The following is a 15,066-nucleotide window of genomic DNA, read 5'->3' on the forward strand; positions in this document are numbered from 1 at the left end:
CGAGCGTTCATAATACGCTTGTTCCCGATAATTGCCCTGTGTAAACAGGGGAACGATCAGCAGATGAACGAGCAAACGCCCAATCATCTGCTGATCGTATAGTTTTAAAAAAGTTAAATATTATCGATGTCGACAGCACATCTCGGTGTAAACAGGAAGACGCGCTGCCGACATGATAATAATGTATGAGGTGGAACGATTGGAGTAACGAGCGGTCGTCTCCATCCATAGCTCCGTGTGACAGGAGCAAACGAGCACCGATCAACGATGTCTCGTTGATCGGAGCTCGCTGCACCGGACGATTATTGGCCGGTGTAATAGGGCCTTTATGCTCAATGCCAGGAAACCTCTTCACTGCAGTTCCTACAGAGGAAGCGACTGCCTAACCAATGGAGAACTATATATATATAAAAAATCAATTATTAGGGACAATATTTTTTATTTCTGGATGACGTACAAGACTAGTAAAGGTTATCTAATGCCGTTCAGCAGAATTGTCACTTTGTACATTTCACCTTAGAGCGTAGAGCGTTCCCGGCACAATAATTTGCATTTTCGAGCAGGTTCTATTTTTGACACAGCAAATAACGGCCTTAACAAAATAATTGCCAGGTTCCCATGAAAGGAAAAACAAAACTCAGAAATTACTGCAAATCATTCGGTAGCAGCTCCAAATAACTTTTTGGGTGAATTATCTTAAATAGTTGTCTTTTTAGGAACGTAAAATCTGCATTTCTTAAAATATAAGAACCGGATATTTGGCTGCTGCAATTGGCAATGTAATTTTAGATTGACAGTTCAGGATTCATTAAGGGATATGTATATACGCTGGACCTTTTGACCACTGGGTTTAAGCCCTCATTCACAAAAGTTCTGGAGGTCCAAGTCTCTGGGCCAAGACCCCCATCACAACTTTGTAGATCATGTATCCTGTAAGCTACGCAATACTAGATTTCTAATACTTGAACTATCAAGTGCCTAAAATGACCGACTAAAAACGATGAAACACACTGCCACCGCTGCCCTTGGACAAGTCAATATCTAACCTAATTTAATAGCTAGAAACACTGCGTGGACTTCACAGAGATGTCAATTATTCACAGTCTTGACCTAGAGCAAAAAGAGTACGAATCTGGGTTTTTAACAAGCAGTTTTAGGTAGAAAATCACAAATATCTGTGCAAAATAATATATCTGTGTAGGCAAGAACTGGCCATACACATTACATTAGATATTTACTAATAGATCTCACTGACTTTCATAGAATCCACCAATCTAATGTGTCAAACCAAAAAAGAAGAAGCGGTAACGACCATATACTGGAAAAAATACAAAAAAATCTTTATTGTAGTCAATTAGACACATACAAACAAACAACATAAAACACAATAAAAAACATATAAATATTGGTTATATGTTTTTTGTTGTGTTTTATGTTGTTTGTTTGTATGTGTCTAATTGACTACAATAAAGATTTTTTGTATTTTTTGAAGTATATGGTCGTGACTGCTTCTTCTTTTTTGGTTTGATTTATTAGTCACGAGGATCACTAGTATATTTGGGGTTATTGCTCAGTTGGCTCAATCTAATGTGTATGGAAATAGCTTGACTACCCCCTCTTCCCCATCAGGAAATATGTTTTTTTTCAGATTTTAACGTTCTGACATTTGTCCCCTCATCATAGAGTAAGTGCATCAAAACAGTCTCCCTTCCTCTATTTAAAGAGGACCCATCACCTCCCCTGACATGTCTATATTAGTAAATACTTGTGTTCCCCATGAAATAACAATTCTGGAACATATTTTCTTAGAACTCTACATTGTGTTGTTCCTCTGTTATTCCTCCTAGAAATCGATTAATAAATTGACTACTAGGTGTTACCATTCCCCTTGTCAAAGGGGTGTGTCCCTACAGTCTCACTCTGTCAACACTGATTGGACAGTGTCAGTCTGTGTAGGGACACACCCCCAACTGGTAAGACCCAGTTGTCAATTTATTCATAAATTTCTAGGAGGAATAACAGAGGAAGGGCACAACGTAGAGTTCTAAGAAAAGATGCTCCAGACTTGTTATTTTATGGGGAATATAATTATTTATTAAAACAGTCTTAATAGAAGAGCTGACAGATCCTTTTCAAAGGGTTTTCTAGGATTCTTTATTGATGGTTTATGCCATCTACACCATCAACGTGTGATAAATGAAAATCTGACCCAGGAACCACAACTAATCATCATAAATAAAGGGCAACTTCATGGAAGTACCCAACACACTCCTGTCCATATCCTATGGATAAGTTGTAGTAGTAGACACAGCCACTCGGACAAGACCATCACTGAGTCAAGTTCTAATGACTGGTGGGGTCTGACTTCAACCAATCACACATTGTTGGCCTATCCTAATGATTGACAAATCCCCAAAAATGTCTTTAACATAATTGTATATATATATATATATATATATATATATATATATATATATATATATATATATATATATATATATATATATATATATATATTCAGCTGGGCCAAATGGGCACAGTAATGGGGAGGTGCGGGTAGCTTCTAGTTGAATAATAGTGTTTGGACCGATACCTATCTGGTGTGTATGGACGCTTACCTTAACCACAGAAAGCATTCCCTCATTTGTGTTGGGATTTGTGTGAATTTCGAAGCTCTGCCCGGGGTTTCCATTGATGATGGTGTAGACGGCTTTCCATGCTCCCGTGTTGGGATCATCCTTATCATTCACAGTCAGGTTAACCATCACGCCGGTCACTCCTTCTTTTACTGTGGCTTGAAACTAAGGAAATCACAAGACATTACATTTTCTTTTTCACAATTCAACAAAGTAAATAAAATCTGCATACATTATACAAAACACCTAAAACAACCAAAAGAACATATTTGCTTCTTGACAGGGAGCTCATTGCCTGCGCCTAAAACAATGGATTTGTTTAGAGAAAATAGCTGAGATATTACTCCTGAACAACAGCCACTCTTGATAGATTGCAGGAATGACTACGCTGAGAAATAGTATTCAGAAACAGTAAATCTCTCAAGTGCAGTGAAAAATCACCTATAGGAAACACATAAAAGTAGTCAGTCCAAAATAACACAGATATTCTCTCTTTTATCAGGATTATTTAAAGACAACACTTTCAATTCAAATTTATAAAGAAAAAAACAAACAGATTAGTCCAAATTCAGATAAATGTATCAATCTATCTATCTATCTATCTATCTATCTATCTATCTATCTATCTATCTATCTCATATCTATCTCATATCTATCTATCTATCTATCTATCTATCTCATATCTATCTATCTATCTATCTATCTATCTATCTATCTCATATCTATCTATCTATCTATCTATCTATCTATCTATCTATCTATCTATCTATCTATCTCATATCTATCTATCTATCTATCTATCTATCTATCTATCTCATATCTATCTATCTATCTATCTATCTCATATCTATCTATCTATCTATCTATCTATCTATCTATCTATCTATCTATCTATCTATCTATCGAATATCTATCTATCTATCTATCTATCGAATATCTATCTATCTAATATCTATCTATCTATCTATCTATCTATCTATCTCATATCTATCTATCTCATATCTATCTATCTATCTATCTATCTATCTATCTATCTATCTATCTCTCTATCTATCGATCATATCTACCTCAGGAATAGTGGCTTGTTCTGGCAACCTGTACCTACGCATGGGGCACATGCCCACCAACCCCTCATAGCGACACTTCTGCTGCAAAAGACCTAATCAATAACTCAGTGGACTTTGTATGTTCTGCCATAGAATGGAATAAACCTCTGTTGGCCCAAGAATACTAAAATAGCTATAATAATCTTTACCATCTTAAATTCCACTAATAGACTTCCCATTTTTATTTAGTGGTCAGATCAGGAAAGTCCTACACAGTGGTGACCTTATTAGATTGATCAGCAAGATCACTTGTTCCTAAAAGTGATCGCTGTCATAAACGCTGTCTCCAGTTTGCATGTTCTCCTCTCATGCACATTGTGCTCAGTGATAACACCATTGAATCTCTGTTTGAATCCAACCAGGTAAACATCTACATGGATTGAAAATCCAGGTCAACATGTGCATAGAGTTTCTATCTTCACCATAGTTTTCCTCTCGTGAATATTGGTCTCAGTGATAGCACCATTGGATCTGGGTTCCAATCCAACCAGGTAAACAGCTACATGAATTTTCAATCTTGTTCAATAGACTTGCTATGCTCTTCATGGGATTCCTCTCATGAATATTGAGCTCCATGTTTAGCACCATTGGATCCAGGTTTGAATCCAACAAGTTAAACATCTTCATGGACTTTCTATGTTCTCATGCATACTCTCATTAATACTGTGCTCCATGTTTACCACCGTTGGGTCTGGGTTTGAATTCAACCAGTTAAACATCTGCAAAGACTTTTTATGTTCTTCATGGTTCTCCGCTCATGAATATTGTACTCAGTGATCAGCAGCATTGGACCTGGGTTTGAATCCAACAACGTAAACATCTGCATGGACTTTCTATGCTCTCCATAGGTTTCCTCTCATGCATACTGTGCTTAGTGATTAGTAGCATTGGATCTGGGTTCGAATACAACCAGGTAAACATCTACATGGATTTTTAACCAAGGTCAACATCTACGTGGACAATCTATGCTCTCCATAGTTTTCCTCTCATGCAGACTGTGCTTAGTGATTGGCACCATTGGATCTGTGTTCGAATACAACCAGGGAAACATCTACATAGAATTTCAATCCATGTCAACATTTACATAGACATTCTATGGTCTCCATGGGTTTCCTCTCGTGAATATCGTGCTCAGTGATTAGCATCTTTAGATCTGGTTACGAATACAACCAGGATCTACATGGATTTTCAATCCAGATTAACATCTACATATATATTCTATGTTCTCCATGGGTTTCCACTCATGCATACTGTCCTCAGTGATCACAGCAGGTAAATATCTACATACATTTTTAATGATCTTCCTGGGCTTCACCTTGGCACTCAGGTTACCTCAATCCAAAAACATCCTAATGGGGCCAATTGGCTTTCTCAGAAATTAACCCTAGAGTGTGTTTGCCCTCGGGAGATTAAATTGACATGACCAAAATTGGCTCTATATAATTGATAGTAAACAAATGCGCATTTGTTCTAGTGGCAGAATGACGGGCTCCGTGGTACGCAGGCCATGGGCGCTTCCTTTAATTCGGAGATGGATTTGATTCAGTGGTAAACGTTAATTACACCTTTCATTTCTACACCCAGATACTTTTAGTTAAACTTCAACATACGGGTTTGGGCAGCGATCTAAATGGGAAATAATTTTTTTTTTATGGATAACAATAAGATTTATTGCAAAGTACTTAAAAGGGATTTTCGAACACAGAAGTTTGAGGCTGTGGGACGTTTGGAATAGATGGCTTTTAAATTATACTCCTCTTTTTGTGTTGAATATAATTATGTGCATGAGAGGTAGTCATTCTGATAATTTACAGATGCTTCCAACAGTGAAATGAATATGAAACAGTTTCAGTCGTGTTTCCAGGAATATCTCATTGGCATCTCATTAGAACAGGATGTATCTGCAGAGTATCGCACCCTTTACTATGCTGGAAAAAGACAGGTAATGATACACAATCTGCTTTGGCCAGCTGGAAAAAGGCCTATGAAAGTAAATTCAGTAACATATTGGGTAATCCGTCAATGTCTCCGGTGATGCCATTCTTGTTTCATGTTACTATATGGTGTCTTTATCTAAACTCTGTTTGCTTTCGGCTCCCGGTAATAAATTGCTCTTTCATGTGGTCTACTGCAATTTTTGTTTGTCAGCATGGCGTAAAGCAAACTGAAATATATCTCTATTGTTTACTACTGTACGTGTGATCTGATCTAGACAGAGAACATGTATAAAAGTGCCCACACACATTAAAAAAAGCTCATCCGAACCCGCTAATTTATGTGGGCTGACGATCTAACGTGTATAGGGGCCACCAGACTCAACGCGACGACGGATGTTGAGGAAAATAATGATCGGTTATGTTGGATTTCAACTTGCCTAAAGCTTTTTTCCCATAGGAGAGTCTCCTCTCCATGGTGAAATAAATACATACGGTCAGCCAAGCCGACCTGTTCGAGAAAGATTGTTACATTGTGTTATGGGAAATGTGCATTAGCCATATCATAGTTCCTAAATCATATAGATATATAGTCAGTAGGATTCAAAAAAAGATGCAAGTCCATTTAGCCAACCTATTACGAGGCAGGGCTGACCCAAAGGAAGTCAACAACAAACCCCTATGAGGATGTTGACCATTGTCTCCATGTAAGGCGGTAAAAAGTCCCTCTAACATCTGCTATGGTATTATTATAAACCCTTGGATGCAATCTAAGGATCTGGCAGAGCTATATTTGTTATATAATTGTTTATTTTGTGCATTGGGAAAGTTCATTGGCTTTAAGATATTGGAGTAAGGCCACTCATACACATTAGATAGCTCCAAGTGTATTGTTCGAAAAATCTGATTAATAGTGCTAAATATGGCCCCATGCACATGGCCGTAATTTTGATTCGTAATTGCGGATCAAAGTATGGACCCATTAATTCTGATTGCCCACAGGCACCTTCATCTATTGCCCACAGGCATCTGACAAGTGCCAATTTTGCTATTAATCAGATTTCAGTAACTATATGGCAATCCTGTGAGCATTGTGGACCTTCTTGATGCAGGACTGGGTCAGTTCCATTATTGGCTTGTACAATGTTAATAAATGAACTAAATCATTCAGCTTTGGCCAACTTTATTACTTACGTTCAAATATTTACAATAATGGAAACTTTTTGGATTATTATCTGTCAGCCCTGAGAAAGTTTAATTTGCACTTTGCACACAGAAGAGACATGAAGACTGAAAAGATCCATCAGGGTTTAAAATAACTAATTAAACGTGTCTCGGAATTAATTGATTTTCGTACCGACACAAACCCCAAGTGGATAGTTATTTAACAAGAAAAAAAAGAAAAAATTCTGAGATTTACTTACAAAACAAACGGCTCTAGATGTAGCTTGTCAAATGCTTTGGAGAATCTACTTCAAAATTAATATTAAAATGTAACATTTTAGTCAAAAGATTTTTTGCTCCATCTACTGATACACGTGATTGACGATGGCTGATCTGGGGAGTCGATCCATTGCAGATCGTATGTGTATTGGGACTGCCACTCCCTACTCATAAAAGTGTTACTAATGTTGGATTTATTGGATTATTTTTTTCAAATTGCACCCTAAGGCTTCATGGACACGGCCGTGCCCGTAATCACAGCCCGTGATTGTGGGCACGGCCGGCCGCCGACGCCCGTGGGCCGTGCGACGCATTTTTGTACCATGCTCCCATACGAAGTCTGGGAACACGGCTCGTAAAATGGGAAAAGTAGGACATGCTCCATATTTCCCGGTACGGTTCTACGGCACGGACACCTTTCCGTAGCGCTACGGAAAGGTATCCACAGCCAATAGAACCGGGCAGGTCTGTAATTGTGGACCGTATTGCAGTCCATAATGATGGAGTTTTTCACAGTCGTGTGCATGGGGCCTAACCCAAGACTAGCAGCAACCAGTTATGTTCTGCAGCTGTGCCTCCTCCCTTCCAAAAAATAACATCCATGGCCTGCTGAGTAAATTGACCTGAGGGATCTAAGTTGACGACCACAAAAAACTTTCAGCCTTTAGTTATGTAATTTATATCCAGCTTAAGAGTGTGAACCTAAACCTATAACCATGGACCTGACCACCCTACATCCCATTTAGAACTGATGTACATTACATGCTTTTCATTATAAACATAAATTATGATGGAAAAACTCTTCCAAGTTTAAATACAGACTTAAAGGTGTTGTCCAGGATACAAAAAAGTGACTGCTTTTGTTTCCAGAAACAGTGGTATGTTTGCCCATGGGATGCATCTGATATTCACTTCACTTGGGCTAAAATGCAATACCATAGACAGACGTGGTCCTGTTTCTGGATAAAAAGCAGTCAATTTTTTGTATTCTTTGACAACCCCCTTTAATCAATATAGAAAGTTGAGTCACTTTGTGATATAACATTACTTATCCTGAACTGATCCTGAGTTACAGCCTCTATTATATCTCAAGAGCTGTATTCACTATACTGCAGGCTTCAGAGCTGAAATCTCCCAGCATTCCCTGCTGACTCAGTGTCTGTACAGAGCTTGATCTAATGATTTGCATTCTGGAAAGACTCATTTTTACAACAGGCACTATAAAGTAATCTAATGAGAAAAACCAACCACTCCCTGCATTATAGGAGCGCAGTCATTCTATAAGGGCGTGTCTGACAACAGGTTTGCTGTCTGTTTCCAACAGAAACCATTAAGAATTGTGAATACAGCTCTCTGCAAATTATATCTATATGTGAACTGTAAAAGAGTATTGCAAGGAGAATACATTCTTTACAGTATATTGATTAACCAAATATGTCCTGGACTGTGAATAGATTTGGCGATTGATCAAACTGAAATTGGGCAGATTCACTCACTCAACTCTAATTGGAATTATTTGATAAAAAAAAGCAATAATTAAAATCTGATGATTCCCACCAATCTTTCTTTTGCAGTAAAAAAAAAAAAGTCTATTTTTATTACCTCCATGGTAAAACCTACGATTTACGAAGACTAGAATTGTCTAGAATACAAAGAGTATAAACACAAAGAGCTCCTTTATTGAAAGGAATATTTAAATGGAGCATTACATAACAATCCCCCGCCTAGTATGATCAGAAGACCTTTATAGAAGCCGAGAACAGTGGAAGAGTAATGTACTGGAGAATAATTACGGCCCACTGGTGGGATGTAGCAGTCAAGTGAAGCCATTTATGATTTACCTTCTGCAAATTAGAATATCAAGTCAGGGAAAATATATGTTGGGGATTCTACTTTCACATCAAGTTCAGAAGTATAAGGGTTAATGGGCCAAGTAAGAGAATGAATTCCCGCTGTATCGATACGTGGACCACCTGTAGCTGTACTGAAAGCCTTGTTCTCGCCCTCAACTCCGTTAATATCTTTTTTTGTGTCGTGCAACAAAACAAAAAGGACACAGAAAAACCTTCGAATGAATGTTTTTCCCAAAAGTGAACTAGAATTTTTTTTATATAATTGGATCTCTAAGAGCAAATTTGGAAAGTGGAAATTAAATAAATAGACCTGCCCCCATGGCGAATGCAACGATTCAGTGTATTTAAGTTTGCTTATTATTATGAAACTAGAGAAAACTGGTCAATGAAAGGACATCTACTGAGAGATTTTCGGGTCGTGTCCTTTCCGGAGACATTTTGGGTCTGGCGATGTCTCCGCTGATATTTTATATATTGATTTATTTCATTCCTGATATTTATCTAGAGCCGACATATTCCACAGTTCACATCAGTACTCGGCCCTAAGCAGATATGTCCAGAAGTTCATTTCCCTCCTTCACACACACAAAAACATCCACGTATATCAATGGTATTCAACCTTTGGCTCTTACGGTGTTGCAAATCTCCAACTCCCAGCATGTTAGGAGTTGTAGCCATTGATTTTTATACATTAGAAACAAGTAGACCTTCTGTTATATAAAAGAGTATCCGGCACACCAATATAGAAAAAAAAGGTGTCTGTTATGTTTTTGGAGTGAGGGGGGAGAGGATCTTCTGGAGTTAATCCACACAAACACGTAGAGAAGTTATATGGGCATCATGGAGATGTCATCTTGGTCAGATTTGAACTCCGATCCTCAGTGCTAACCATTGACCACACTCCATGTAAGAACATATCCCTCAACCTTTGATGGCTGTTTTTGACCTTGGGAATTAAAAATGGTTGAGGAAAGTATTTACATGTCATTTCAACATGGCAAGATCCGCAACTTAAATTCCTTGTAAATATCATTGAGCTTTATGGTGGTCTTTGATGGAAATTAGCATTGCTTTCAACAATGGCAGCTTCAGATGTTGCTAGGGTGATAGTAGGATCCTTCATTGTCATGAGCGGATACATACGGAAAATTCATCTGACGATACAGTAATAGTTTCATTCATGTCCCTATAATTAAGAGTATAGAGGATAAAGGACAGACCAGTAAAAGTTTAAAAAATAAAAGCCAGTAAATGCCACCATTCTCTCCTAGCCGAAGACCTAGTCCTGTTTTGTAGACCCCTTAAAATCCCATGCAGAAGGTAATGGTGGCTTGACTCTTGATCCATTTTTTGTTTGACATTGTAGAGCCGGACAGATGAGAATACCCTACATATGTTCATATCACCCATAAAGACATAAGTGGTCTTAACCAGACCTTGGCACTACCCTTCCCGTTTTCTGACCCAAAAGAACCAATAGTAGTAGCATGGGTTGTCTTTCTGTGCTCTATTACCGATACAGCCGTATTGCATTATAATTGAATTCATTTTGTCCAATCACTATTGTCCATCAGAACATAGAATGGGTTGTCCACAAAAGTATGTAACACCGATCGTGATATTGATATAAACACAAATGCACCTTTGTAGAGTATTCTAACTACATAACCATCAATGCTAAATTATCAAACACTTTCGGATCATTGATCCCTATCCCATCAATGATACACTATATTTTACGTTCAATGGGAACACAAGACTCCGAAAGATCTGGTCTGCCTCGCCAAGTTAGACCAAAAATGCCCTTAATCACACCGGCCAAGCCACTTTCCATTAACTGTGTGCCAAAACTGGTCAGGACCTACTCCTTTCATGCTACATGCCAGCCAACTTTATAATGCCATTTGCATTTAGTCATATAAAATCTATATTTATAGCTAACATTACGCTCTGAAGAGTAAATTAACTACGTAATGACTTTCCTATTTAAAAGCCCATTGTTACTCATCATTGTCTCGGAAAACACCAGTGATATTACATCAACATTCTCATTTATTTCCTTCTAATCATTATCTAAAGAAAACAATTATCTTCATTTGGTCAGGTGCTTCACCAGCGCGCAATATGGAAATGTTATATTGCGTTACCGCAGTTCTACAGGAAATCAATTACGGCTTCAGAACAAAATTTCTCAGTAAACGTGTGTAAAGAAATTAATAGTCAGGGAAATGAATTGTATGTAAGGAGCAGGTCCTTCAGGCACTGTAGACTCGTGCTACGTCTCCGTGTCTGACACCGTGTTGCTGACACAAGTTGAATGGAAATACTTTGCTCCGGTCAGAGCCTAATATTTATTTTTTCCATTTTGCCTTGGAGTATTATGTGGGTTCTCGAAAGCTCTGCTTTGCAGTCTTCTTCCACTTTTAGGTTTTAGGCTAGGATATATAGCAATATCTGGTCACCTGTAAGTCAGGGTAAAATGAATGCAACGCAACCACAACTTCAAGATCGCAAGAATTCTGACCATAAAAGATTGAGGTTGTGCGATGGTTGCCGTAATCAACAATTTTATCTGCAACCATTGCACTAGGAAAAGTCAACATGGAGCCATAGTTATAAGCTAGCCATAAGCTAGAGACTTCAGATGGCCATTTCCTGAAAAATGTGACGTTCATGGATAGTCTGTGAAGTTCGCTATTCTGCATGACATTGCCATAAGTTAGAGACAATTTGCCGATAAGTCTCTGCCTTGACCTATGACCTGGCTGGGCCATTGATAGGGTGCATATCTATGGTATGGCACAAATGATGTTCTAAGTATTGTTAAGACTGCACCCAAGAACAACCAAAAAATCCAACATGGCAGATCTACTTGCCCGTAGATACCTGCAGACACTAATGATATCCATTTAACGGATAAGTAATGAAATGGGTTCATGACGTATCCAATTAGCAGACGATATTACAAACTATGGTAAAGGATACCCATGTTAGGTCATCCATCAAAACCTACGTTTAACATATATGTCGGAAGCTTTTCCCAGCATATACGTTGAACGTAGGCCATTTAATGTGACGTGAACTAGGCTGGCTTGGCGTTTGAGAGCTTTAAAGGGTTTGGTCTTACATGGATAAAGCCCTAGAAGACATCTGAGAGTCAGACACGAGTTTTAAGGGCAATTGGAGCTCTTTCAATTTGAATATCGAAGCAAATTTTGGGAAATACACTTATTTCTAACTGCTTGTATTATAATCCAGAGCTGAATTCCCAATTCTGCAGGTTTTAGAGCTGAAATGATCCGGGATACCTTGGTGTCTAAGTTTCCGCACAAAGCTTGCTCTGGTGATTTTTTTTCGAGTGTATTCTTTACAAGCTAATAGAGAAAAATGTTTTAGGATCTATAGATAAGTTGTCAGGGGTGTGTCTGACAACAAGCTTGTTGACTGTTGACAATGACAACCAACAAAATTGTGAATGCAACTCTAGAAAATAATATAGGCTGTAACTTAGGATCAATACAAGATAATGTAATGAATTTTCAAAGTTATTCAACTTCGTGCTGATATATATATATATATATATATATATATATATATATATATAATCTATATATAAATACTGCATGGAGCTCAGAGGTGAGCTTACCCTTTGTTATATTCTTATGAAAATCCATATATGTATATTTCAAATGCCTGTTAAACCAGATAATAAGAATTGACTTTTTGACATCTAAAACATTTCACACTTAATTTGGGTATGAAGAGTAACGATACAAAAATCAGAAGTTGAGGACAACAAGCGTCACATATAACTACTGATATGAGAGCGTGAACTTTCCATTTTTTGCATGTATTAGATATCTCAGTGCTCTGATCTTTGCCATAAACATTAAAAAAACTATTTGTTCAGGCAATTAGTACAATGACTTTAGATTTCAGGTCTTTCGCCAATGGCAGGGTTGTAAGGCCATGTGGTTATAGACTTCTACCAGGGGCGCTGAGCACTTGGCTGCGTTTCACAGACATTTGACCCCCATTCTGCACTCCAGCTAGGCTGACATATATTATAATGGAGTTATTCTTTAACAACATTTTCTATCCTCTGCTGCAGAGCGACTGAATGCCGCGCTTCATCAGGCAGAAGAGACAATCGCTGCAATGCTGTCCCAAGAGGTTCTTCACATGTTGCCATCTTCTACTCCAAGTGAGGCCAACCAGTGAGGCAGCGGAAGAATTTACAATAAAGTCTAATATAATTCTGAGATTTTAAGGAGAAAATTTAATATTCCCAAATTTATCAGCACAACGGTGTAAAATGTTCTTTTGTCCAAGTCCAGTCTTTTCATTGAACCGATACTTCTATGTGTTCTCAAGGTAGGGACAAATAAATGGTCAGATTTTCCATGCTTTTCTTGGTCCATTCCAGATGACCTTTCATGCTTTGGTTAGGTGTTAGTCCAAAAGCTCTACCAAGAGGGAATGCATTCGGGGGTCAGTATATTGAAAATACTACATTGTAATATTACACGGCAGCTATTTAGATGAATGGCCGACCATGGCTCAAATCTTCCACATTCATAAAGCGGCCCTGAGTTCTGGTTCATAGAGAGGAGTCCTGATCAAGGGACTGCCCTTATCATGTTCAGTTGCCCTATCAAGGCATATGGCATACCAGCACCCCATGCAAAACTGATATACTGGGCCTCAGATCTATAGGTCCTCAGGGGATAGTGAATGACTAATATCTTTAGTGTTCTTTGTATCCCCAAGTCCTGCACCGTCCCCTCAGGCCTTGCACTAGACTGGGTTTAGCTAAAGAGGGTGCAGAGGTAGCAGTTGTACCTGAGCCCTGGTGCCTATGGAGGACTTAATGACCGCTTTGCCCCATGAGAAGACACCAGTATTATAAATGGTACCTGGCAGGTGTGGACCTTCTTACAGATCTTGTATTGGGGTCCAAGAGCTCTAAGCTTCGCCTCTGGCACTAGGCAAAAGGTGGAGAGCCACAGGTTGAAGATCACTGTCTTATACCATTGTCCACATCTCGTCCAATGTTCTTTTTACCGGCCACCGGGACGTAGGACAGCATTGGAGACAAAATGCTTGTCAATGTCACATTGACCTCCCCCAAAAAGTCACAAGTTGCCCTTTGTTAATATGATCTCAACAAAATTCTGTTTTCATACAGGGCTGTGCAATCCCTGCAGGGAATACTAAAGCGTTTGATGTACAGAAGACTTTTCACTCTCCGACGGGGTCAGATTTTCGACTCCGAGTTTCTTTAGATGTGTTTGCTGCTACATCATCTCATGCTGTCTGCCCCATCAATAACACTTTACATACCGCTGTTCTGCTACATGTTCCACTGATCTCCATTCTTATTTAGTAGGAGATACAAGTCATCATATGCAGAACAAACACCAATGAAATCATGAGGATACTTAAAATAAGGTGCACTCTGTATATTTCTGCTTGTAGAAGGTAAGGACGTGTCAGACGGAATAATCCCTTGAACTAGCTTTGTCTGTTTACTGCTAAGATCCATAGTAAAGTTTCTGCAGACAGTCTGGAGCGCAATTAAGTTTCACCAGCTCCTTCAAAACTTTATGTTGCTTGCAGTGGCATATAAATAAGAGAGGAGTGCCCCCATAACAAGGATCAAAATGGGCTTCCCAATATAGTGATAGATTTTACCGCTCAGGACAGAAGGGCTTGGTGTTTGTTTCCCCCTCCACAGCCTTTTCATGACCAATGGGCCAATAGAGGAGTCCTGCACAGGTTTTCGTATACAGGATGGGACCATGGCTCTAGGGGCACCTTGCTTACTTGGCAGGGCATAAGAATTAGGGCCAGCTCACACAGAGTTTCCTGGCGCCGATTTTGACGTGGAAACCGTGTCGGAATCAGCTCCAAATAACGTCCGATATCACATCCCATTGATTTCAATGGGAGGCAGAGGCGTTTTTATTCCCGGGCGGCTCTTAGCCTCTCGCAGAAAAAAACAAAAAACGGCATGTCCTTTCTTGCCGCAGTTCCGCCTCTGACCTCCCATTGGAATCAATGGGAGGCAGAAAAAGCTTTTTTCGCTACGTTT

The 15,066-nt window shown here is 38.8% G+C and overlaps 1 protein-coding gene across 1 annotated transcript in view; it reads right to left on the minus strand.

The window, feature by feature from the left end:
- CDH13 (cadherin 13) overlaps nucleotides 1–15,066 on the minus strand; it is a 475,876-nt gene that overhangs the window by 85,511 nt on the left and 375,299 nt on the right. Inside the window, exon 9 of the mRNA XM_075838471.1 lies at nucleotides 2,619–2,801. Within this exon, the coding sequence (XP_075694586.1) occupies nucleotides 2,619–2,801 (183 nt within the window). The remainder of the gene's footprint in view (nucleotides 1–2,618; nucleotides 2,802–15,066) is intronic.

This window comes from Rhinoderma darwinii, chromosome 9 (assembly GCF_050947455.1).
Source record: "Rhinoderma darwinii isolate aRhiDar2 chromosome 9, aRhiDar2.hap1, whole genome shotgun sequence".
Taxonomy (NCBI): domain Eukaryota; kingdom Metazoa; phylum Chordata; class Amphibia; order Anura; family Rhinodermatidae; genus Rhinoderma; species Rhinoderma darwinii.